The sequence below is a fragment of the Zalophus californianus genome, chromosome 10, assembly GCF_009762305.2.
Source record: "Zalophus californianus isolate mZalCal1 chromosome 10, mZalCal1.pri.v2, whole genome shotgun sequence".
Taxonomy (NCBI): domain Eukaryota; kingdom Metazoa; phylum Chordata; class Mammalia; order Carnivora; family Otariidae; genus Zalophus; species Zalophus californianus.
Window position 1 is genome coordinate 7,117,303 of NC_045604.1, and position 25,995 is coordinate 7,143,297.

The window sequence follows — 25,995 nt, forward strand, 5'->3', positions numbered from 1 at the left end:
ACTAAATATTTAGCAATGTTTCTAGAATTATATGCCCAGAGACGATCAGGTGCATCCTGGACCGTGGCCTCTCAGAACTTGGGAAAAGCTGGATCCCCATGCTGACAAGGATCCCAATTCCCAGTCAGGATAGTCTAAGACTTCTTTGGCTGGCTCAGTTTGTAAAGTCCCTATGAGATGTAGGATTTAGGGCTTGTTGAGGTGGCTGGAGTGCTGAATCTCCCAGAGTGGCCCGGCCACAGCACCCTGGAACATGGCAGCTCAAGCTGACAGCCGGGGATGGGGAGGACGCTTTTGCAGAAAGAAAAGCTCCCTTCTCCGATGGCTGAAGTGGCTTAAATACATTGAAGCAAGAAAAGATAAGGGAAGGACAAGAGATAAGACAATAAGGAGGTTGAAAATAAGAGGGAGAGGTCCTGGATTTCATTTTATCTTGACACTTTGTAGAGATCTTGGGAGCAGGGGATCCAAATTATCTTCTTGGTTATAAAAATAATTGCTTTCTTACCATGACAGAGGGCAAAGTTACTCCTCTGGGCAGAGATAAGTGGGTGGACCAAGGAAAAGAATTTTTTCCTCCTGGACCAATCCGTCATGACCTCAGGTTGACCTTGTTTCATTTTAATTTCTAACAATCTCCAGGATTTTTCTTTATTTAGTTTTGAATACTCTGCTTAAAAGGGCCCACCGTTTCGTCTTCACTAAATACTAGTAGTGAACCAAATATATTTTCACCAACCACCAAACGGTCGAATAGTGAAGTTTAGTATTTGAGTGAAGCCAAGGTCAAAATCAAATATTAGTATTATATGCTGAGTAAGCTTCTTGCCTATAGGTGTGAGTTTAAATTGTCAATAAAAATTTATTAAATTGAGCACATTAATTACTAAACATAATTTATCAAATTTACACTTGATTACATTTTACAACATTTAATTACTTTAAGTTTTATTACTAACATTTCAGTATTCACATTTTAAATGTTTGATATTAGAGTGCAGGGACAGTCATTTCTCAACCCTATCAGCTGCGAGGTGGACTCACTCTGTGGACAGCAGACTCCTCTCTGTGGCCCAGTCTGGGGGAGGGGGTCACAGAGAACATGACGGTAGGAGCGACATGGATACATCCTGGCACATGGATACATTGCAGGGCCTGCGTCCGGCTAGGGTCCTATTACAGTGGAGGAGCTGAGACAACGTGCCGCCGCACCTCCCCCCCCCCGCCCCCCGCCCACCATGATTGGCTCGGCCAAGATCAACCTCAACGTGCGTGGGCCATAAACAGGATTTCGTGTTTTAACCACTTGCTTTTCAGTCTGAGACCTCTTTTTGCTTCAGGTTCATCTTTTGTGTGGTGACAGAGACCTCAGAGTGGTTCATCAGGAGATCCTTGTCCAGACAACGAGGCACAAGGGAAGGGGATGGGGCCAAGACAGGAGTGGGAAGAGCAGACACCAAGCTTGTTTCAAGTTCAAGCAGGGAGGGAGGCAAACAAAATCACAGTGCAACTACACTTCCTTTTTGCCCTTCTTTTTAACATTCTTATTTTTTGTGCACTTTTGTTTTCAAAGACTTACCTCCCCCAGCCTGCCATTTGCCCTGACTCTGTGTATAAGCTGATGCTCAGCTGCTGGAGAAGAGACACCAAGCACCGTCCTTCGTTCCAGGAAATCCACCTTCTGCTCCTTCAACAAGGGGACGAGTGATGCTTTCACTGCCTGGCGACATTCCAATGGCCCAGGTCCTTCTCATGAGACCTACCACTCACCCACGCCTAAGCCACTCCATCTGGACATTGAATGGGCCTGGGAGACGGAGGCTTGTTGGCTTCTCTCTCTCTGTCCCTGGCCTCCCTTCACTCCACTCCCTCACTCTCTATTCCCGACCCATATATACTCTTTTTTTTTACATTAAAGAACTAAAAAAAGAAAAAAAAAAAGCCTAGGGCAGATAAAATCTAGTAAAGAAATCTTACTTAACATACCAAAGTGTTGGATAGCAGGCTAGACAATTTAGATAATTTATAAAGGTTAAATATGCTATGTTTATAAATGTGCAGATGCTACAATATTTTTCCCATGTCACCTTTTAAAATGTATTTTCAGAACGAAAAACTTGAAGAATACTAATGTCTTAGGAAACATGAGATGAGGCTTAGGGAAAACACTCGGTAAGTGTGGAGAATCGGATGCAATGGTTGGTATTCAGCAACTGATCATAGATTTCTTGGTTTCCTAATTTGACCCTCTGGACATGTCCTACCCTCTGTGTTTCCCTCTCCTGTCAAAGCAGATGATACATGCTTGAGAAACTCCCGCTTCTTGGAGCGGGTGTTTGTTCATTTGTGGGCAGGGGTCAAGGGTAAGGTCGATATGGTCTATATGTGTAGGCAACACAGAGGACGTGCGTAGGAGAGAATGTCTACTGCAAGGCTGTATGAAGGGGAATTGTCACTTGCCAAAAAAGAATCTCGTGCACGGAAGGATTCTTGAACAGAGAATGGATATAGGAAACGAGGTCTGTGGAGGACAGGTAACAGGTGTGCTAGTCACCTGTGATTTCTGCAGAGGGTCCTCTTCTTGTTCAGATGTTATCAGGTGTGTGTTTCAGTGAGAGCCTGGTTTTGAATCAGTAAAGACTGGTGTTTTGATGTCTGGATCACAGGCCCTTTAATTCATCTTCTCTAAGTGGATACATCCCCTAGGGAACCCATGTCTGAAGGCTGTGTGTAATAGGGAGTAGATCTGCGCATTTCCAGAATGTTGACCAATGAGGGCCAGTGAGGGAAAGTTACAAGCAGATAGATTTCTACTCCTTATTAGAGAAAGCCTAACCAGCAGAACACACAGGGTGAATGGGCCACCTCCAGAGGGTGGGGGGTGGGGGGGGGAGTCCTTTGTCACTGAAGAGCTTCAGATGTAGGCTGAAGAATAGGCAAGAGAGATGTAGGCTTTCAAACACAAGGTAAATGGTTGTGTGAGATGATATTTAATGTCCTTTTAACCCTAAGAGTCCTTGATTTCAGGGAGACACAGGGTGAGCACGAAAGAGAAGTCATTTGCTGCTCCTGCTTCATACACACTCTGGCCTCAGAGATGGTGCGGCCAGCAGAAGAGAAATCGGGACGGTCTGGGTTCAGAATTCATGGAGACTGATACACTGTCAAATGAGTCCCCTCAGAATGGACTGTGAGCTCCACAAGGGCTCAGATTTAGTGAGAAGCAGGAAAGGGGGCCTCTCAAGTTTTTCTGTAAGAAAAACTTACAGAATAAACTTCCCAAGCTCAGAAGAAATAGTCTTGATTCCTTGGGTCTGTTTCTGGAGCCCTCACCTGGTCCCCCTTGTGCACAGTCGCTCAGGGACTTGACTGTTCTTCCTTGTTCAGCCTTCAGCATTGCTCCAGGCTGCAGCAGAAGCAAAGTTCCCAAATCCCCCAGATGGTCTTCTGACCCTAGTGAATACCTGCCCCCAGTGAATACCTGCCCCCATCGCTGTCCTTTGACTCTGGGTTCCAGTCTCTCCCAGGACTAATTTTATGGAGATTGTAGGTTTGGGAGTCAGGAGAGCGTTGGTTTGGGATCTTTGGTCCTACTTCTGCCCCAAGCCAAGTGTGTCACCTTGGACAAGTCACTTTACCTTTCTGGACTTCCTGTTTCCCTCTCTGTAGAATGAGGACTTTGGATTAGATGGTCTTGAAGCCTCTCCCAGTCCTGATATGTGCAGGGTGGGTTGGATAATCGACAGTTGATACGGATTGCCTTATCTGGTCCTCTCCTGCTCTGAAAATCGTGGTCAGCACAAGGAATCATGCAGGGAACTCACTATAATGGTAACAGACACAGCTGCCACGGGTACAGTGCTTTGAAGTGTTACCAGGCATTTCCACAGACATATCTCAGTTCATATGTGCAGGGCCAGACACGTTCTTATCCCCTATCCTCTGCCTTCAAGACCAGGGTTAACTTCATGTATTAGAGAGTTACCTAGAGAAACAGAACCAATAGGATACATATACATAGATATATATAATTTATTATAAGGGATTGGCCCACATGATTATGGACTTTCAAGGTCTCACCATCTGCCTCCCGCAAGCTGCAGACCCAGGAAAGTTTTGAGAAACAGAGGGCAGGAGAAGACTGACATTCCAGCTCAGCAGTCAGGCAGAGAGCGCAAATTCCCCCCTCCGCAGTCTTTTTCATCTATTCCCCCACCCCTCTCAGTGGATGTGATGAGCCCCCGCCCGGGGAGAGGGCAATGCGCTTCACTCAATGCACCCGTTCAAATGCTAATGTCATCTGGAAACACCCTCACAGAAACACCCAGAAGTAGTGTTTTATCCGGGCACTCCCTGCCTAATCACCTCACTTCAGTAGAATCAAAGGGCCTTGAAATCAGGGCAGACAGCCTATCCTCCTTCATCCTCATGCCTCTGGGAGGGCTCCCTGCAGACCGTGCCCCACAATTTCTTGTGTGGCGAGAGAATACATCATATCCCCGTCTTCGCCTCATCTCGCCCCTTCTTTCTTCTTACCTTTCTGCCTCAATTCACTGCGTTCCATGGTCCCATATTAAAAAAAAAAAAAATACTGAAAATCAACTTAGTGTGTCTGGATTTCCCTGGCCTTGAGTCACAGAGTGATCTGTTTCAAGTGGCTGGCAAGCATGCGTTCTCCCGTACAGTGACCCTGTCTCGGGAGGAGGACACTCATTGTCCGGCACCGAGACTCTTTGATCACAGGCCCAGGTCTAGGGTCTAGCCCTGTGGTCGGACCCAAAGAGCCTCGCTGCACAGACCCAACAGACCCAACAGAGGACGTGGTGAAGGCTTAGTATGTCGAATTTAAAAGCAGCTCCAACCTCGATGACAAGAATGTAGCTGGGAATTTTTAGAAATGTACATAGGAAAAGGGACAGCCAACCAGGGGCCTTTGTTACGTGTGTAGTGAGTTGTCCTCTTGATGACATACATGAAATAGTTTATGTCCAGATTGTGTTTGTGGATTTAAATTTATACTTTTGCCAGTGAATGGGCTGACAAGTAGGTCCACATCTTGATGTGCCGTCCAGACACATATGCAATCAGATGAGATCTGAAGTGGGAAGAGGCACCAGGGAGAGAATGTGGTTTTTGTGCCGTGGAAAGGTCACTTACAAGTGCACGAGACAATGTAACAAAGAGCATTGTATGGAAGTGGAGTCAAAAGTGAAGCAGTGAATGTGCACGTGGCTGAGTGGGGGAGGCGGGTGGGAACCAGAGAGAAGGCGACACAGAAAGAGCTAAGGGAGGGTATGCAGGGAAGGATGCAGGGCGGGGCAGGGCGGCAAGGTAGAAACAGGTGGCGCAGGTGAGAACCCGTGCTGAAGCATGAAAAGAGGTCCGAGAGAGGGCAGGAAAAGCAAGTGTCTTGAAGATAAAAAGGATAGCTGTGTATAGAGAAAGAAATTCTGAATGATAGAGATTATAAAAGTATTTATTGAAAAATGAAAAGGCAGGTGCGACGTATGAAAAGGAGGGGAGCTTTTCAGAGTTTTCAGAAAGGGCAAGTCCTGACAGAAACACATAAGCAGCCATCAGGGAAGGGTCTTCGCGGTTCCGAGGAGGTGGGGGAGGGGGCCCTTAGAGCATCAGTGGCTTCTGCACCCCTGCAGGTGCTGGGGATCCCCGTGGCGGGAAGAAACCAACCCTTTGCCTGAACTAGACTGGTTCCCGAGTGCCACTTTGGAAATGAAGACCTAGAGATAGGGAATTTATGGCATTTCATGGGTCTCTTTCCCCCTTCTCTTGTTTCTGTTAACCATATCCCCTTTAAATAATGCCCATCACTGCTGTGCCCAGAAAGGCCACAGGGAAACATTGAAACAATGGGCTGAAATTAGACAAGACTGGGTCTTGTTTGATATCTACGCAAAGAGGTATGTGCCACGTTGGAACCATGTGTTTTTCTAGTCCCATCCAGACTTCCCACAAGAAAGCCATGATGTGGGGCTAAGCCATGTGTTTTGAGTAAAGGGGAACAGAAGAAGGGGAGTGTCTGCAAGAGGGAGAGATGAAGATGTTCCAAGGAAATATTCTAAAACAGAACAGCATCTGTTTTTCCCAAAACTGAAAAAAAAATGAAGAAACTTATAGTTAGGGCTTAGATTACTCCAACATAAGTCTTTGATCCGAACTTGAATTTATCTTTATGTACCTGCCATCTTGGTCTCTTCAGTAAGACCCCTGACTTCTCGCAGGGCATATGGTAGGTCCCAAAATATTTCTGGAATTTGCAGATCCTGATCTATGCTGGGAAATCCTTCTGAATTGAAATTTAACATTTTTATAGAAACAGATGAATGTCTTTTCCACTTGGTAAATGTCTTGGAATGCTGAATCAAGACAGAAAGAGACTAGAATGGTTAACGGTGATTGGATTTTTGGCATTTTGAGTTCTCTGGCACAATTAGCTGCATTGCTTGGTGGCAGACAAGTGGTGGGTAATTATTTACTTGCTGTATCTTAAAAAACAAAACAAAACAACTTGTTGTTTTGAAATACTTTTAAGACTCGTAAGAAGATGGGAAAATAGTAGAGCAACCCTACCCTAACACCAGGCTTTCCCCATTGATAACATCTTCCATAGCCATTGTCTATTTTCAAGCCCAGAAGGTTGACATTCGTAATACTCTTAACTAAACTACAGACCTTACTCAGATTTCACCAGTTTTTTTTTTACATGTACTTATTTAGTTTCTGGATACTTCATCCCTTTCTAATTTGTAACCCGGCCTTGCTTGGATGCAGCAGGAAAAACACTATCTGGATATAATTCTACAAAATTCTAAAGAGAATATCACACATTAATCTGTTCCTTTATCAATGAGCAATATCCTGCCTAGACTGCTTCCACATTTTCTGACTAGTTTGGCTCTTTAGCATCTGGAACAATCCGAGAACAACTTAGAAGGATTTGGAAACACGGAGACAGTGAGACCTGCATGGAGCTTGCTGGCTAGAGAATCAGGTGTGGGGCATTCTGGATGGTCCCCGCAGTTCCTCTAAGTGAGTAGGGTTTGTAATGGTGGCAGTCGGGGGACTTCGGGTAAACCAGTATTTTGGGCAAGAGCTGGGTGGCCCTTAGTTAACGGCGCCAGGGCTGGCTTGTGGAAGGAATAGGGTACAATGGCAAAGAGTCCTCTAGTGTGTGATGAAACACAAAGTTCAGAATGGTAGAGACATTTCATTTGCCAAAATATCAATTCTTAAGTGGAATAACAGCTACATTGGACCAAATTAACTGTAAACACAGAAATAACCTGGGGTGGGGGGGAATTGAAACAACTGTGAGTTTTGTGATGGCATCTTTCACCTGCCCTATTTGTGGGTCGCAAGATGATTCCTGTGTTCACACTACCTACCGCATGTCCTGTCAAGTTCCAAGCACATGGCAAGCACTCAATAAATATTTGCTGAGTATTGTTTTTGGAATGAATAAAAGGCAGAAACCGAAACTTGTCATCCAACATAACTGCGGTGAATTTAGGTAGAACTGCTTTGCTATAATGCAGAGGGTTTATTTTCAAACGAAGAAAGAGAGAAGAGTGCCCAGACTCGTACCTGGTGAAGTACATTCTCCATTTGTATATTTTCTAAGGATGAAATGGATCTATGGAGATACCTCATTCTTTGGGGTAGTTAGACAGCAGTGCAAGGCAGTTCTCTACAAGATACCCCATCAAGAGCAGGGAGGGACTCTGGCCCCAAGCCCAGCCTCTTTGAAACAAGCTTTCTGGTTTCTCCGGCAGATGCCTGTCAAGAACCTCTAAAGGAGAAGGATCAAAGTCCCCAGCTAGCCTGTGCTTACCCGTATTCACAAAAGCATATGAGGGAAGAATTTGCAGAGACCCAAGGGAAAGCACAATGCGATAAGGCAATCACCTGTTTTCTTGAAAAGAGGCTTAGAAATAGTTGGAATTGGGTAGGATTCCTGTAAACACACCCAAGAGTTTGTAACCTAGCCTATTCACTTTATGTCCCTTACTACTCATGATATCCTGTTCTTCTACCCTGTTGTCTGCTAACTTTTTCTGAGGATTGAGTTTCTGAACCAACAAGGCTCACTCTTCCTATGAGGAGGGAATATCTGGGCCTCGTTTTGTAGGCTTTGGAGGATGATGTGTCTTGTCAAGGGGTAAAGAGCAAACCAATTGATCTCTGCTTAAAACTATCATAGTCATTCCAAAATAGAATACATAAAAGTTCTCTGTATTAGAAAAAGAAACAAGATACCAATTGTATATTTTCTTTTCTTTATTTATTCTCTGTAAGTCTGTCAGATGATAAATTGTAAATAACAATGATTAAAGAAATATGCTACTGATGGATCCTTCTTTCTGTGTCAACAGCTCTGGGCTTGGTTACCTTTACTCCTTACAGTCTCTTTGGAGACCTGATGGGGCACGGGAATGGAGCCAAGGAAGTGTGGTGTGTGCGTGGTGTGCGTGCCTGTTCGTTGGGGGATATCCAGCAGAGGGTTACTTACACAGGCTTCTCACATATTACTTGACTGTTTATTGGAAGAAAAGCATCTTGGTCCCTGGCACATCCAAACGTACTAGAGATTGGGATTCTGGGTTGTCTCATTAGTCCAGTTCTGGAGAATCCAGTCCAGAATTAATTGCAGATGTTTTATTGTTGTTGTTACAAAGTGGTCTTGTTTGATACATAGAAATCTCTTCTAAATCCAAATGTCATCTGGCTCAAGACCACCCAGGCCCTCAAAAAGCAACAAAAACTATGAACAACCAGAATACAGACGTGGTCTTTGTAAGAGAAACTAAGATGAACCAATCCCCTACCCCAAAGAAAAAAACATGTTTCTTACTTGGTCCCTGAAGAATATATTTATCCTTTTAATTTTCTGAATAATGACATATTTTTTCAGCAATGGTTATGATAGATAAGAGAATGGATAAAAATTCTCAGAGAATCCTCAGAGGACAACAATAATTCACGAAGGCACACTCTGCCCCTCAGAGTGTCTGGTTTGATTCTAGGGCTAAAGGCCAGGGATTCAAGTATCTGTGCAGTGGGAGTGGGGTTGGAGGCAAAGGAGGAAAAAGTAAACAGGAACAGCAGAGATGTTCAAAGAGATACAATTGTATTGTCAACACCTGTTGTCAAACTTTAAAGGAAGGTATGCGTGATATGTATTTGTACACGATATGGCATCTATATGCCATGCATTGATCTGAGTATGTAATTTGTTACTGATTGATTGCCACTTAGAATTTTATGTTCATTTTATATTTGATAAAGAAGTCTACACACCTATTTTCTGGTCCTTGAGTCGCATGGAGTAACTCCTTATGTCTAAGCAACATGTGTACCTCTTCCTATCCAGTGAAATGGGTAGAATCCCATTCTCAGAGTAGGTTTGGGCCAGGCTGAATGTGTAGTGATTTGAAGAGGAGACAGATGAGAGACCCACGAGAAGAGCTATGTGGCCGCACCGGCAGCTGTTCCTTTGCCTCTGTTTTTAACCAGAGGCAAGTCAGTTCTGAGAGGTTTCTAAGGACCCAGAATAGAGCTCTGTCCTGGGTGCTAACGGTACCTTTACTCATCTTTGTCTACCTAAGGACTGTGTCAGGCACCATCAAAGGAACCAGAGATTGGTTTCAGCATTTAGGGGAGAGGCAAATTTACTTATAAGGTAGTAAATAGTCAAAGGTAGGAGTGCTATATTTACTCTACTCTGTTCGAGGGGCCAAGGTTTGCCAGGGGTACACGGGGTCACTGCGTACAAGGTTCCTCTTCCGGTTTCCAGGAAAACAGCCCCATAAACAGTGTAAACTCAAGATGACTAATTCGGGACGATGAAAGCCACACTTACTCACCTTTCAATGAACTATATATTATAAACGTTACTGAGGTGTCCTACATGTGATTAAATATTTTTAAAATACAAAATTCAATGCCATCTGTTTCAACAGATTTCTGTTCTCCTGGTCTCTCCGGCACCTCTAGTGGTTCAGCCCATCCTGTGAAGGTTCAGGAACCTTGAAAGGCCCAACCTGAATTGAAACAGGGAAGCAAAGAGCAAGGTTTCCTAACTTGGACTGGATGGACATCATGCTAGTAGGGGACTGCCACTCTTGCCCTGGTCTTCCTGTCTTCACTTAACTCACACTGGGTCCTATACTGGCTGTCATCCCAAAATTGTGGTGATGCTGAATCTCCAGAGCCTGGGCCCTCCCCCTTCTTTGTAGGAATGAGTTTTTCATAGGACAGCCCCGCAACTCTTATTCCTTCTACATGTCACTTCTGAGCCCTAGGACACTTTAAAAGGATCCTTTGGGTCTAGACTGTAAAGATTAGGGTTAATTTTACTCTAGGACTCCCGGAAAATATTGTCAAAGCGTGGTCTCTTTAGAATAGTTGTAAGTGGCATAAGGGTAGGAGCTGAGTTCCACGCAGATAACAGTAAAGATGTTTTAATGATTTAGGAATCTAATATTCAAATAATTGATTTATGTTCTGAATATAATTTTATTGGTATAGGATAAAGTATTACTAAACTAGCCGATATTGTTCCTGGACAGAGAACCTGTTCTGAACTCCGGTTCAGCTGTTTGCCACTTGAAATCAACACTCGAGAGACAAGTGATGGTGGGAAAGCAAAGGTTGCTTTATTCAGGAAGCCGGCAACCTGGAAAGACGGTGGACTAGCTTCTCAAAGACCATCTGCCCCATCCAGACCAAGGTGGAGGCTTTTAAAAGGGAAGGCATGGGGAAAGGGGCGGGGGGAGGGTTGCATGGAGGAGAAGCAGGTGCCCAAGCGGTTAGTTGTGGTTAGTTGTATGTCAACATGACCCTGAACAGACCTGCTGGTATTCGTGGCAGCTGTTTTTGAACGTAGTCAGACCTTATCTTCTGGGAAAGTTCGGTTCTTCACTCCTTAAGGCCAGTGGTCTGCCAATCGCAAGGAAAGTAGGTTAGTTCTGTTGCAGAACATGGGACTTAGGTCAGCAAGCAAGGAGCGCATAAACATGAAGTGAGCTGGAATGCTGTTACAATATCAAATTAATCAAGACCTCTATGATTTCAAAAGCCAGTATAAATTATATCAGTCTCACGTTGCTTAGGGATCATTGCTTTGCATAAATAATTGAAACTTTGAAAGAGGCCATGAAGTAGATTAAAGTACGTTCCCTAGGGTGCCTGGGTGGCTCAGATGGTTAGGCGTCCGCCTTCGGCCTCAGGTCGTCATGATCCCAGGGTCCTGGGATCGAGTCTCGCATCAGGCTCCCTGCTCCTTGGGAGCCTTCTTCTCCCTCTGTCTCTCTCTGTCTCTCATGAATAAATAAAAATAAAATCTTTTTTAAAAAAAGTACGTTCCCTAGAACGTACATGAGGTGTGGAGTTACTTAGTGTGAACCTAGACTAGTGATGGTCACCTTGCTACCAATGCACGATAGAGAAACCTAGAGTAAGCCTTAGAAACTTTAATAGCAGTTTGGCAGAAGATTCTTTTATGTGTCATAGCTAATAATAAAAAAATTGGGGCTTGTATTTTGTACCCTTCGCTTTTTATTTCATTTTTCTAATAATGCTTTTGTTACTGTATTTTCCAAAAGTACCCATCTGGGATGGCTTGGAAAAACAAAACGGGTCCTTTACCACAGAGTTTGAGAAACACTTAAGTAGGAGCTTACAGTATACCCTCGCAATGTCCTATGAAGTTCTTAGATACTCTGATTCATACCACGTTCCAAATTTTGAAAATTGGTTATTCATGCATGGGTCCACATAAAATTAATGAAATCAATGTTCACTTTTCCAAAGATGATTTTTTATTTTTTTTAAGATTTATTTATTTATTTGAGAGAACCAGAATGAGAGAGAGAGAGAGAGAGAGTACATGAAAGGGAAGAGGGTCAGAGGGAGAAGCAGGCTCCCCGCCGAGCAGGGAGCCCGATGCGGGACTCGATCCCGGGACTCCAGGATCAGGACCTGAGCCGAAGGCAGTCGCTTAACCAACTGAGCCACCCAGGCGCCCTAAAGATGATTTTTTAAAGAGAAAGAACTGGTCCGGGATCAGAAGCTGGTCTGTAAAACGGCGCAGTGCCTGGATCTACACTTCCAAAAAGGAGTGGAAAGCAAAGCAGATAATACCCAAACTTTGATTCCTAGACCCAAATCTTGCCTCTAAAATTAAAGCGTTCTTGTGCAAATATCCCGAGCCCTTCCGGCAATAAAGTGGCAGGCTGCTGTCCCCTGCGTGCCACGAATCCCGCACCCGAGCCCTCCGCTGAGGGAACACCCGCCCAGCGGCCCGCAGGCGCCTCCCGCACACCTGCGCCGCCTCGGGACGACGAGAGTCCGGATTGGCTCGGGCCCGGCCCCGCCCCTCGGCCTACCTCACCCCACCCTGGCCCCGGCTCCCGGAGCGCACGGCGGGCCGCGATTGGAGGGCCCAGCGGGGAGTCGATGACGCGAGGGGAGCGGGGGCCCCTCCGGGCTCTGATTGGACAGCGGCGGCGGCGGGGCCGCGGCGGGCGACTGGATTCCTCTGCTGCGGAGGAGGTGGCGGGGCCCCTGCGCGGCTCGGCGGCGGGGAGGGAGACCATGCGGAAAGTGGTGGTGGTCACCGGGGCCAGCAGGTGAGGCCTCCTCGGCGGCCGCGGCGGCGGCGGCGGGTCAGGAGTCGCAGGGAGCGGGAAGTACAGGGCCGGGCCACCGCAGGCGACCGCCCCTGGGAGCACGCGTCCCCGGCCTTGCCCGGTGGGACCTCGCGCGAGCCCCTGCCCCGCGGTCCCCGGGTCCTCGCTGCGCCCGCTCCGGGCGTGCGGCGGCTGGAGGCGCACAATAACCAGTGCTGGCATTGAACGTGACGGCGGAAAGGAAAACTGGAGCGTCGCGGGGGTCCTGCTGGTGTCCAGGACGAGGGCGCTTCCCACGCGGACCCCGCCTCCTCCAGCTGGTCCGTGTCGACCTCGGCGCCCGGCGCTTAGCGTCGCCACCGTCGTGTGCTCCGAGTGTTGTATCTGTGCAAGGCTTTGCCCCCCAGATAAGGTTCAACACCCATGAGCAGTGCGACGGGGTGGGGGGGGGAGGTGTCATTCCACCCAGCACAAAGCTAGACACCTAGACACGCTCTTAAAAAAGTAAACCTCTACCTGGCGAGGCGTGGCAGGAGTGCAAATAACCATCACCGCCAGTTCCTAATTATTCCAGGGCCGCCCGTGTGGACTCTGCGCCTCTTCGGTCCCCTGCTTTTACTCCTCATCCACACTTCTGTGAAGAATGTGGGGAGGATGACACCGACCAAACCATTCTGCCTGTTGCAGTGGGAGGTTTGGAGGGATTGAAGCAGAGGATATGTCAAATGTCATCTAAAGTCAGTCCGCTTTCGCTTACTTAGCCGCATCCATGTAGGCTCAGCCGGCGTGGCAGGCGTCTGTGAGCGCCCTGAACAACTGGCCGGGTGCTTCCTAAGCTGAAGTCCCGTTAGCGAGTCGACTGTTTTTGTGTTTCTTTTTGTTAACGTATATTGTGACGTATGCACTTGGATATTTATTGTAAAGACCTACTATCCTCAAGTGAGGAGGAATAAAGGTAAATATATTTGACGGTCTGTTGGCAAGGCCCAGGCTTTGGTTGTGCTCAGCGCCGCTGGTCTGAGTGGTGTCCTCATTTACTGTGTGGTTTCAGATGCCATTTCTGAAGTCGTTTATCTGTCTTTGTCTTGTGCCCTCATCTTCCTGCTCTTACCTGGTGCCCATCTTATGTTTCCTCTTCCTACCTGCTGCTTAATCATGTTGAGTTTTTTCTCTTCCTGTTACTCGATCATAGTAGTTGAGAGGGACTTGCCTCCTGCTGTGTTACTGTAAGATTCACCCATTCCTTATTGGGAATTGCTTGTGCTCTGGATGGTGGCAGCGATACCAACAGGTAGTAGAGCTCTTGCCCTTGAGGAACCTAGACAGCAAAGTAAAACATGCACGCAGGAAACGGCTAATGCGATGCTCGTTTCGGCTCTTGCTGGTGATGTACTCACTCCCTTTGAGGAGTGTCGTAACAAGTACAAAATGCAATCCGCCCGATGAAAAGACAGCGCTCGTGCTCTCTCAGAAACAAACTGGACAGCCTCCCTGGCGAGTGACTGACTATTCAAGTTGTGTGTGGGGGCGTGTCCCTCCTTCCTTGAATAATGTTTGAGTCTTCTTTCCTCTGCCTGGGGTCCTCGTGGCAGCTCATGTTGACAACGGCGGTTTTCTGGACCAGAGAGCAATGCCTCCTATTTGGCGCCATCTGAATGAACGCGTGTTCTGTCTCCGAATTGTCCTCACAGTGGCGTTGGCCTCGCGCTCTGCAAGCGGCTGCTGGAGGAAGACGATGAGCTGCACCTGTGTTTGGCGTGCAGGAACGTGGGCAAAGCGGAGGCTGTCCGCGCGGCGCTGCTGGCCGCTCACCCCGCCGCCGAGGTTAGCGTCGTGCAGGTGGATGTCAGCAACCTCCAGTCAGTCATCCGGGCCGCCGGGGAGCTCAAGCAAAGGTATGCCTCTTGTTTGACGGGTTTTCTCTCACGCGACTGCATGAGACAGCAGTGAATGAAGTAAAAAGGAGAGGAAAACCTAAACATCTTATACCAGGTGCAGTGTAAGAAGTTACGCTGAGGAGATCCGTACGGAGTGACCCGTGGTGTCCCAGGAGCACATTTTCTTGCTCAGTCATAATCGCGATGATTCCTTGAGGATTAATTTGAATACACCTTGATGTGTGATTAGTTGTGTGGACATGATGGTAACAACTCTGTGTTTTATGTATGGGGATTGCTAGCCCATTTGCATTTCCCTGTTGCAGTTGCACAAGTTACAAAGCAAAGGTAGAGCTGGTTTTCTCACCCCGCTCTTCTAGTTTCAGCCTTAGCCTCTTGTGAAATGTCATTTCTCCTAGAATTTTCTGCCACATCGTCTTCCTCAAACACCGAGGAGATTTTCTAGGTTCCATATCCCCTTCTCTTCTATAACTTTGAGTTTCCAAGTCTGTGAAGCTGTACAGTAACCGTCCTTACTGAGGTAAAGACCCTACAGTCAGTATGGAAGTTTTGAGCTCGAATCAGGTGATTTCAGGCATTCCTTTCCCCGAACCTTCTCAGCCAGCTGTCTTTCTGTTTTGTATAGATTTAGTTATATTTCCTCACTTAGCAGAAAAGAACTTTCATCCTCAGTCAAGAATAGCACATCCCAGGCCAACAGACACATGAAAAAATGCTCCACATCACTCGGCATCAGGGAAATACAAATCAAAACCTCAATGAGATACCACCTCACACCAGTCAGAATGGCTAAAATTAACAAGTCAGGAAACGACAGATGTTGGCGAGGATGCGGAGAAAGGGGAACCGTCCTACACTGTTGGTGGGAATGCAAGCTGGTGCAGCCGCTCTGGAAAACAGTACGGAGGTCCCTCAAAAAGCTGAAAATAGAGCTACCCTGTGACCCAGCAATTGCAGTACTGGGTATCTACCCCAAAGATAAAGATGTAGTGATCCAAAGGGGCCCCTCACCCGAGTTGTCATCATGCACTGAAATAAAGTTCTCAGACAATGATCCGGGCGGACGGGCAGGACCTGCCTCTGTGAGGGGGCAGCAGCTGGATTCTGCGTGTAGCTTTTGTTTTGTTTTGTCAGAAAAGCAAGGACAGATGCCTCAAAGCATGGGAAAGGAGTACAAAGGAAGGGCAGTTATCTTGAAGACGTGGGGTACGCCTGCACCTTCCCCTACAAGCAGGCACGTAGGAAGGCAGTCACGGGATAAGGGAGAAGCAGGATGTTTGTGCTAGCAATCACCCGAGGCAGGAAGGGAGACTGAGGCTTACATTCTTTCCTAGTTCTTAACCTGTGCCCTGCCCCAGGAGATCATGGGTTCCTGTTCGTACCAGGCTATTGCATTCAATAGCCCAAGACCAGGAACGCTGCTGATGTTTCAGCTGTTTCCTTAGTCACCCCTGAGGGCTGACAATACATTTTCTAATAACTCCACACCAGTATTTATGGCAGCAATGTCCACGATAGCTAAACTCTGGAAAGAGCCCAGATGTCCACTGACGAATGGATAAAGAAGATGTGGTATGTGTCTGTGTGTGTGTGTGTGTGTGTGTGTGTGTGTGTGTGTGTGTGTGTGTGTGTGTATGCAATGGAATGCTACTCAGCCATCAAAAAGAATGAAATCTTGCCATCTGCAACGATGTGGATGGAACTGGAGGGTATTATGCTGAGCGAAATAAGTCAATCAGAGAAAGACAATTATATGATCTCACTCATGTGGAATTTAAGAAACAAAACAGTATCATAGGGGAAGAGAGGAAAAAATAAGATGAAATCAGAGAGTGAGGCAAACCGTAAGAGACTCGTAAGCATAGGAAACAGGGTTGCTGGAGGGGTGGGGGTGGGGGAATGGTGGTAACTGGGTGATGGGCATTAAGGAGGGCACGTGATGGAATGAGCACTGGGTGTTATATATAAGACTGAGGAATCACTGACCTCTACCTCTGAAACTAATAATACACTATATGTTAATTAATTGAATTAAAAAAAAAAAAAAGAATAGCCCTTTCCAGTACAGCGACTTTTGAGATTTTAGGTCGTAACATTCGTAATATTAGGTCACTTAGCAGCAACTTGAGGCAGCAAGGCTGTAAGGTGGGAGGGAGCACGGAGGTAAGGCACACCTGCCATCAGCATTTCAGTGCAGCTTCTGTGTGTTCATTTCATCCGCGGAAGCGCTCCTGTTGGGATGAGTGCTCTCCTCCAGACCTAGCAAACGCTAGTTATAGTGATATTCACAGATGTGGGAATGTGTGCCGATGTCCACATACATCTATTGCTTTATGTCGAGACTCTCCCGCCCTTAATGGCCCAAGTGATGGTCTGCGATTGTAGACCCGAATTAAATTACAACTGAAGAGAGCTTGGGAAGAGCCCTTCTGTTGGCTAACGCAGCACCATTCCTGACACCTGGGCTTTCTGGCTGTGTGCCTCTCTTCTGTACGCTGTGTGCAGAGGAAAAACTAGTGAGAAATTGCAGTTCTGCTTTATCTGGAAGAGTGCAGTTGTGTCGATCATTTAATCTTTGAGAGTAGTGAATAAGCCGTTTTGCTGAGGGCAGACCTGAATTTGGTGTTCTGCTGCTCTTTCCACTCTTGGCTGAGCATTGCCTTTCCACTTCGGGCAAAATTTGTTAATGTTCTTAGATGGCAGTTTGCACACTAGATAATGGAACAACCAACAGTTGATGGGCCCACGTGCATCAGGGAAATACAGATCAGAACCACAATGGGATCCCACCTCACACTGGTCAGAATGGCTAAAATCAACAAGTCAGGAAATGACAGATGTTGACAAGGATGCCAAGAAAGGGGAACCCTCCTACACTGTTGGTGGGAAGGCAAGCTGGTGCAGCCGCTCTGGAAAACAGTATGGAGGTTCTTCAAGAAGTTGAAAATAGAGCTGCCCTATGACCCAGCAATTGCATTACTAGGTATTTATCCAAGGGATACAAACATAGTGATTCAAAGAGGCACCTGCACCCCAATGTTTATAGCAGCAATGTCCATAATGGCCCAACTATGGGAAGAGCCCAGATTTCCACTGATAGACGAATAAAGAGCCCAGATTTCCACTGACAGACGAATAAAGAATACACACACACACACACACACACACACAATGGAATACTACTCAGCCATCAGAAAGAATGAAATTGCCATTTGCAATGATGTGGGTGCAACTAGAGGGTATTATGCTAAGCAAAATAAGTCAGTCAGAGAAAGAGAAATACCACATGATTTCACTCCTATGTGGAATTTAAGAAACAAAACAAAGGAACCTAGGGGAAGGGAAGAAAAAATAAGATGAAAACAGAGAGGGAGGCAAACCGTAAGAGATGCTGAACTCTACGAAACAAACTGAGGGTTGTTGGAGGGGAGGTGGGTGGGGAGATGGGGTAACTGGGTGATGGGCATTAAGGAGGGCACATGATGTAATGAGCACTGGGTGTTATATAAGACTGATGAATCACTAATTCTACCCCTGAAACTAATAATTCACTATATGTTAACTAAATTGAATTTAAATAAAGAAAAAAATAGATGGGTCCACACGACTTTATGGCGCTTACACGGATGGATGGCCCCGTAGTATCCACATCAGCATTTTAAACAGAAAGTTTAGTAATTAGAGTCATTTGGCTGGTAATTACTTATAGAATGATAAAGAAATGTTTGTGTGCCATCTGTGTTGGTAACGTGGATGTATTTTAAGGTAGCTATGGCCCGTATTGTCTTGGACTATACAGAAGGGGGCACGGAGATAGTGTAATGCATAGAATTGTAGGAGATATTATGAATATTCATGGTGCCTGTGAGTATCCTGAGGGCAGGCTTGGCCCTTGTTCAAGAAGAGTACACTAGATTAAGGCCTACAGAGGTTTAAAAATGAAAAAGCTCTCTCAAGTCAGCATGTCACTGTTCTCTCTATGACAGGTGTCCTGGAAGGAGCTTTCCAAGAGTGCTATACCCCCATTCAGCTTCTGTCATGTGATTGTATTCTTGTGAGCTTTCATCATTTTATGATACAGAGCCCCTGGCCACGAACAGCGAGCGGTTTCCACATGGATTGGTTGCTTTAGTAGATATACTGGCATTCAGGTTCCAGCATTGATGGCTCAGATTGGGTGATTACTAATATTATATAAATTTTACTTTTCGATAGGGAAGATGTGACTGTAAAAAAAAAAAAGTAGACAACTTTCTAAGACCAGTTGGAGAGTGGGTTTAATAGGCAGTGGGTTACCACCTGCAGTTCCTAATTGGGAGGGCAAAGCTAGAAGGAGTCTTGATCTGAAAAGATTTAACTTCAAAGCCCATTATAGCTCCCCAAATTCTGTTTGAAGCCACTGTCAAAAAAAAAGAATACTCAAATATTTACTGTGGCTGAAGAAACAGCGTTGAGAAAGAAGTGGTGTAACCCTGATGTGTCATGCGTCCCCTTCGGAAAGCATTTTCTGTCCTTTGTAGGCTTTCTTTATTCCAGTTGCTCTAGAGAAGATGAACAATCTTGTCTTGGTGTTTTCCTTGCAGGTTTCAGAGATTAGACTATGTCTATCTGAATGCTGGGATCATGCCCAATCCACAGCTGAATATCAAAGCACTTTTCTCTGGCCTCTTTTCAAGGTAATGTCCATTTTCTAGATGAACTGGGTGAAAGGAATCAGTTGTTTGTTTGTTTTTGCCTGGTTTTTCCCTCAGTAGGTTAAGTTAGGGGGCTGAGGGGCGGCTGAGAAGAATAAAGACAGGAAGTGTTGCAGGGAATGGGTGCTCTAGGTCTCCAGGACATCCCAAGTGGCTAGAGGCTTCGGAAGGTCCGTGTTTGGTCTGCCGGGATGTGTCTAGTAGCAAGAACATCTCAGAATCTGGCAGAGTTGTCAGTGAGATTGTCCGAGTTGTCAGTACCAAAGCTGCTTTGGAAGCATTTCCCAGCTCTGTGGCAGATAGTCTGCCCCAGAGGCAGGGGAAATGCATAGAACCAAAGGTCTCCCCGGGAGATTCTCAACACACAGTAGCACAGTGGCTTCCAAAAATGTTTGATCACAACCTACAGTGAGAAATAAATCTTATCTTGTGACTTACATACTTAGGGCATTCTTCGTACATTGCTACTTTTGTTTTGCTTCTCTTCCATTACACACACACACACACACACACACACACACACACACACACACACACACACAGGTCTTGACCTAGTAAATGGATCTCACAGCAAATCACCGTGTTAATGTGTTCAGTGCTTTAAGAATTCCCAGTAAAAAACCAACCTGTGTAACTTGGGAAGTTAACCATCATTTTGTGAAGGGGAAGACTTTTTCTCCTTTCGCACCGCTGTTATTTCCCCAGAGAAGTTCACCTGCAACCTGATGTGGAAAAAAAGTGAAAAGAGTTTTAGCAGCAGATTTTTTTGAGTCAGGTCCAATGGGTAGTATGAGTTATAATATAAATACTTCTCTGAATTGGGGGAAAGGAAGAATTTTTGCATCTTATTTATATACACACAATAACACAGTCTGAGAAATAGGTATTTTTATAGGATCAAGGAAAATGTAGTTTTGGGCTGGGGAGGGTGGCAGGGAGGGTTTTCCAGTATTTTCAGTATTTTTATTCCTTTTAAAAGGCATACAATTGTCTTCTCCTGTTTCAGAAAAGTGATTCATATGTTCTCCACAGCTGAAGGATTGCTGACCCAGGAAGATAAAGTCACTGCTGATGGGTTCCAGGAGGTGTTTGAAACCAATGTCTTTGGCCACTTTATTCTGGTAAAAGGACTGGGCTCAAGAAGCTCATATTAGTGCTGGAATCCTAAAGGCTGGCTTGGACATGTCCCAGGCCTGTTTGTTAAGCTCATTAATTTATGGCTAGCATGAAATCCTTGAGTATTTAAATGGGGTGATCACTGCACTCTGTGAAAACATTGCTTCCCTAAAGCATTTGATTGATATATTTTCTTTTTTTTTCTTTTGATGTCAATTCTAGAGAGCAGAGACAAAGTGAGAAAGAAACACACAGGTGCCTTCAGAAACAATGTACAAACTGTGAGGAAGTGTACCCGTCCTGTTCTGAACGGCCTTTGAAACTGGGCTTGGTGCCAGATAGGATAGGGGAGTGGGCAAGCCACTGTTAAACAAGAATCCATAATTAGTCTCTTATTATCTTGATTTCTGATTCTTCGCACCTATACCGTGTGTTATGGTTCCAGGCACCCATATACATGTAAGCAAGAGACGTGTAGCTTGTCTCACCTGTTCTGCGCTCTTGCTCAGGCGTAATCCCAGGGGACAGCTCTACTGTCTAGATTAAGTAATGCCCGACTGTGTCTCTGGTGGCCTGTCATTCCCCGGTGTTGGAGGAACCCCGATGCTGGGTTGGCCTGCACAGAGCCTGTATTTCTGACGCCTCTCTATTCACCGCCACTCTTCTTCACCTTCAGCCCCATTTCCCTTAACATTGGAACTCTTTGAGCACTCGCCTGTATTTACAGTAAATGAAGATGTAGGCGAATGTTGGGATATTGTGGACCCACTAAAAGAAATGAGAGAAATGTTTTGCACTTATGTGGGACAGCCTCTCATATTTTATTATGAAGAAGAAATAGCAGGGGCCTGTATGTATAGCGTGAGCTCATTTGTAGAAACAGAAGAAAATCCATCTCGATGTAGTGTATATAAATGTATATAATATTTCTAGAATGATGCAGATAAAACTGGGAGCAGTTTTAGGCCTTGATGAACTGGGGTGCCAGGATATCAGGGATGAGGGGGAGCTTCGTGTTTCATTCTCCTACCTTTAGTGCTATTCACTTCATGTGATGTGGTGTCACTTTTTCAATGACAAAAGTTAATTAAAATGTAAAGTTAGAATGGGATTGAATTCTTGTCTGGTCTTTCTTTATACCTTTACACAGATCCTTTATCTAATATTTCCTTTATCTTTTTACAATACTCGTTCTTTGCTTTCTTTTTGAATTATTAAATTAATTGGTAATGATAGAAGATAATTATCACTAGTCTGTTAAATTTTTGATAAATCTAGTGTTTAAAAATTAAGTTGTGGGACGCCTGGATGGCTCATCAGTTAAGCATCTGCCTTCGGTTCTGGTCTTGATCTCAGGGTCCTAGGATCGAGTCTCGCATCAGGCTCCCTGCTCGGTAGGGAGTCGGCTTCTCCCTCTGCTGCTCGCCCTGCTTGTGGTCTCTTTCTCTCTCCCTCTCTCTCTCTGACAAATAAATAAAATCTTCAAAAAAATAAAAATAAAATAAAAATTAAGTTGTTCAGAAGATCAGGTATTTGGGTCATCTGTATTGGGGGAATGGCAGAGGAGTCATGGCCGTGGGCATGATGATCATAGGTGTCCTGATGACATGACCTATCCTTGTGTATCCTTATATAGGGAGGCATATCAGGAGGGGTTTTGGAATGGATTTATCTAATAAAGTCATCAGAGGGTTACAGATTAGGTTTAAGAATCTTACCACTTCTTCTAGGACACAAACTCGGATTCTAGGTTCAGGTGTAAATGCATCATCCATCCCCAGTTTGATTATCTGTAACGTGACCAAACTTTTATCATTGTTATAAAGAGTAGAGGTAATTTCCATGAAGTTCCAAGCACAGCATAGTATTACAGTCCAGGAACCAGTTAACTGATTTAATCTCGTATGTATGAGTTATCTTGATTGCATTTGACTTATTTGTTCATTGCAAATGTGGAGCGCCTCTGGAAGCTTTCCTAGGTTTTTCTGTAACACAGTTTTTGTTTTAGAATAGTTTTAGACTTACAGAACTACTGCACAGCTAGTACAGAGAGTTCCTGTGTTCCCCGCCCCCCTCAGTTTTCTCTACTTGTCACAGTAGGAGAACCAATACTGATACCTTATTATTAATGGAAGTCCAAACTTTATTCAGCTTTCTTCCATTCTGCCTAATGTCCCCTTGTCAGTTCGAGGACCCTTTCTTGGACACCACGGTACGTTTAGTAGCTGTCTCCTCAGGCTCCCCTTGGCTGTGACAGTTTCTCAGATTTCCCTTGTTTTTCATGATCTTGACAGTTTTGAGGATTCCAGCTGAGGTATTTTTCCTCAGTTGGGATTTGTCTGAAATGTTTCTCGTGGTTAGACTTGAGTAACATGTTTGCGGGAGGAGGGCCACAGAGGTGAAGACCATTCTCGTCACGTCATGTCACATGAAATGTCACTGTGACTTGTTAGCATTGACGTTCTCTCTGATCTCCCAGCTTGTGTTTGTCAGGTTTTTTCATCGTGAAGTCTCTCTTTTTGTTTTTCTCTCCCTTTCCGTATTGTACTCTTTGGAAGAGACTCTGTATAGCTCGCACTTAAGGGGTTGTGTTTGACGCCCCAAAGGGTCGATTAGCTACATAAATTATTTGGAACTTTTCTGCAAGAGAGATTTGTCTGTTCTCTATCTAATGCTTTACTCAGTCATTTCTTGGTCAAGTGTATCTCAATAAAGCTGCGAAAATCACTTATATTCCTATGGGCTTGTGGATATGTAGTTCCTACTTTGAGTTGGAAATACTACTTTATTTTCTTGCCCAAATTATTCCAATTTGGGCCACTGGGGGCTCTTTGCATTGGATCCTGCATATCTCTGATACAACCTCATTGGTGTGGTTTTCTGTTTTGAGCATGTTCTTTCTGGCACTACGAGATGGTTCAGGCTCATTGGGTATATTTCCTGCCCCAGTCTTAGCATCAGCCATTTCCCTAAGGAGATCTGGTTCCACTTTTTTTTTTTTTTTTTTTAAGATTTATTAACTTATTTTAGAGAGAGAGAGAGACAGAGAGCTTGAGCAGGGAGAGGAACAGAGGGAGAGAATCCTCAAGCAGACTCTCCACGGAGCGTGGAACCTGTCATGGGGCTCCATCCCAGGACCCTGAGATCATGACCTGAGCCAAAATCAAGAGTCAGATGCTTAACTGACTGAGCCACCCAGGCATCCCAAGATCTGGTTCCTCTTGTTAGACAGTGGTATTAGAAACCAAGATCTGGTGCTTGTTGCTACTGATGGATCAGTAGCTTCTAGGCTAACAGAGCAGGGAGATACACGTGCATGGTAACCCCTGTATATGTAAGTACCTATAAGTATTTTTATATGTAACCATCTCTATTTTTATGAAGCTAAACATCAGTTCATACCGATGCCTCTAAGCCTAACTCTAACCCTAACCCGCATGGGTCGTTCAAGCCGCCCTCTCTCGCGTGTCTGGAGTAGCCCCTCCAGCAGTGACATTCCTGTTCAGCTCCAGGATACGTTTACATTGGCTTCACAGCTGTTATCCTGTACTCCTCCAATAGATGTTGATCCATTTTGTTGCTTTTTTATCAGGTTCAGGAACTGGAAGCTCTCCTCTGTCACAGCGACAGTCCTTCCCGCCTCATCTGGACATCATCTCGCAATGCAAGGAAATCTAATTTCCACCTTGAGGACATCCAGCACAGCAGAGGTCAGGAGCCCTACAGCTCCTCCAAATACGCAATTGACCTACTGAGTGTGGCGCTGAACCGGAACTTCAACCCACGGGTGAGGCCCGGCTCGGTGGCGCGGGAGCGGCCGCGGGTGAGGCCTGGCTCAGCCTAACAAAGCACGTACTTGAGGTGCTGTACTCCTTACCTGTGTATGGCATTCAGTGCCTTTCCCCTCACACTGAGTGTAGGCCTGAATATTCCCATTTTCATGTGAGGACCCCACAGTTTGGAGAGGTTAGGTGATTGACCCAGTCATACAGCTAGTTAATGGTCGCGCTCAGAGTTGAGCCTGGGGCTATTTGACTATAGGTTGGAATTTTCCCACTAAACCATGCTGTGTTCCAGGGGTTTTCATATCAGATGCTATAGGACCTTCAGTAGTTACAAAGCCTTCTGGATAGTGGTGATCTTTGGTGAGACTCCAGAGCTCTGTCTCTCTGAGGACTCTGGGTTTTGGGGGTGTTTCTTTGGAGAAAGCAGCCCTTGCCAGGCTCATTGTGGCCTCTGATCTGGAGCTTACTGCTCCCTGGATGTCTTTCCTGCTCAGGTCTAAAACCTTCACTGAAAATCTCCAGTCTCTCCCATGGCATTTTCCTTTGTTTGCTGTTTGAGTGTGGGGCTGTGGAGAAATTTAATTCCACTAATATTTACGGAAGACCTACCGTGTTTAGGGCACTGGGCCAGGCCTAGGACTGAGGAGAAAGCAGAAAGAAAAAGGTGACCAAGAAACTTTCTGCCCTTGCAGGACCTTCTCTGGTGATGCATCAGACACAGTCAGAGCCTCCTATGATGATCTCGAGTGGGTTTATCCTGTCTGTCAGATAGAACTCTCTCTCCTGGAACCCTGTCTCTTAGGAAAGAGGATGGTCTAGGCGTAGAAGCTGAGAGCATCTCCTAGAACTGGATTTGAATGCTTGGACAGATTATTTCATCTCCCGATGCGTCAGTTTCCTCATCTGAAAAATAGGGATAAAAATAGTGCCTGCTTCACAGATTTGTTGGGAGGGTCGAATGAGAGGGATGGTGTAAAGCATTCACAGTAGCTACTAGTCTCGGAATGTGCGTGTGTGCGTCTGTGTCTGCACATGCATGCACATGTGGGTGTCAATGAGTGGGGGGAGGGTCTATCCATGTGCACACGCTGGGTTTGCGGGTGTGTGTATATGTGTGTGCTATGATTGTCCATGTGGTATGTGCGCGTGTATGGGTGTCTTGTGTGTACGGGAGGCGCGTGGTCTACACGCGTGTACATGTGCCCGTGTGTGTTTATGTTGGCTATCATCATCGTTACGATTATTATTACTATTATTATTATTATTTGAGTTCAGTGTGTTGGTCCAGTGGTTAGGCTCCTTCTGAGGTTTCTTCAGATGTTTGTAAAGTTGTCACGACTGCTTGTGCTCCGGAAGCTTCCTTTTGGGGGCAAGGCCAGAGTGGATTAGCTTCTCTTTTCATAAAATGTTCTGGGATTTCACTTAAGTTTTAATCGTCAAGGAAGCTTTGGGATTTCATCTTTTACAAGAAAGAGAGATTTAGCTAATACTGTTGTCTCCTAAAGCCTGTATGATTGGTTTTCAGCCCACGGCTTTTCCTCCTTGGCTTTTAGGAAGGGGGAACGACATCCTCTTGAAGGCTTGTATCACCGGGAATGCCGTTGGTCCATGGGGCCACCTGCTAGAGCTTAGTCATCACCTTTCACCCACGTCTCATAACAACACTCAGGTTGTCACAGCTGATCCTTGTGACGTGTAGGGGGACTGGGTTCTCCGATGAGGCTGCCTCCTTGTTTGTTTCTTTTGTCGCTCAACATCAGAACATTACAGGGGTCAGAGACCCAGGATTTCAGTTCACAGATGTCTGTCTTTAGGACTGAAGAGTCCCTAACTGTTCCTAGCTAGCTCCCAGAAT

General features: G+C 45.6%; 2 protein-coding genes across 5 annotated transcripts in view; both read left to right on the forward strand.

The window, feature by feature from the left end:
• The window catches only part of DDR2 (discoidin domain receptor tyrosine kinase 2), a 147,766-nt gene extending 139,390 nt beyond the window's left edge, over positions 1 to 8,376 (forward strand). For all 4 annotated transcript variants that reach the window (XM_027612090.2, XM_027612089.2, XM_027612088.2 and 1 more), the window contains one exon: positions 1,574 to 8,376. In XM_027612090.2, coding sequence (XP_027467891.2) covers positions 1,574 to 1,708 — 135 coding nt within the window. In that variant the 3' untranslated portion in view covers positions 1,709 to 8,376. The remainder of the gene's footprint in view (positions 1 to 1,573) is intronic.
• A 4,148-nt stretch (positions 8,377 to 12,524) lies between these two features.
• The window catches only part of HSD17B7 (hydroxysteroid 17-beta dehydrogenase 7), a 31,075-nt gene continuing 17,604 nt past the window's right edge, over positions 12,525 to 25,995 (forward strand). The window contains exons 1-5 of the mRNA XM_035722538.1: positions 12,525 to 12,647; positions 14,339 to 14,542; positions 19,129 to 19,221; positions 20,246 to 20,360; positions 23,948 to 24,142. Of these exons, the coding sequence (XP_035578431.1) occupies positions 12,613 to 12,647; positions 14,339 to 14,542; positions 19,129 to 19,221; positions 20,246 to 20,360; positions 23,948 to 24,142 (642 nt within the window). The 5' untranslated portion in view covers positions 12,525 to 12,612. The remainder of the gene's footprint in view (positions 12,648 to 14,338; positions 14,543 to 19,128; positions 19,222 to 20,245; positions 20,361 to 23,947; positions 24,143 to 25,995) is intronic.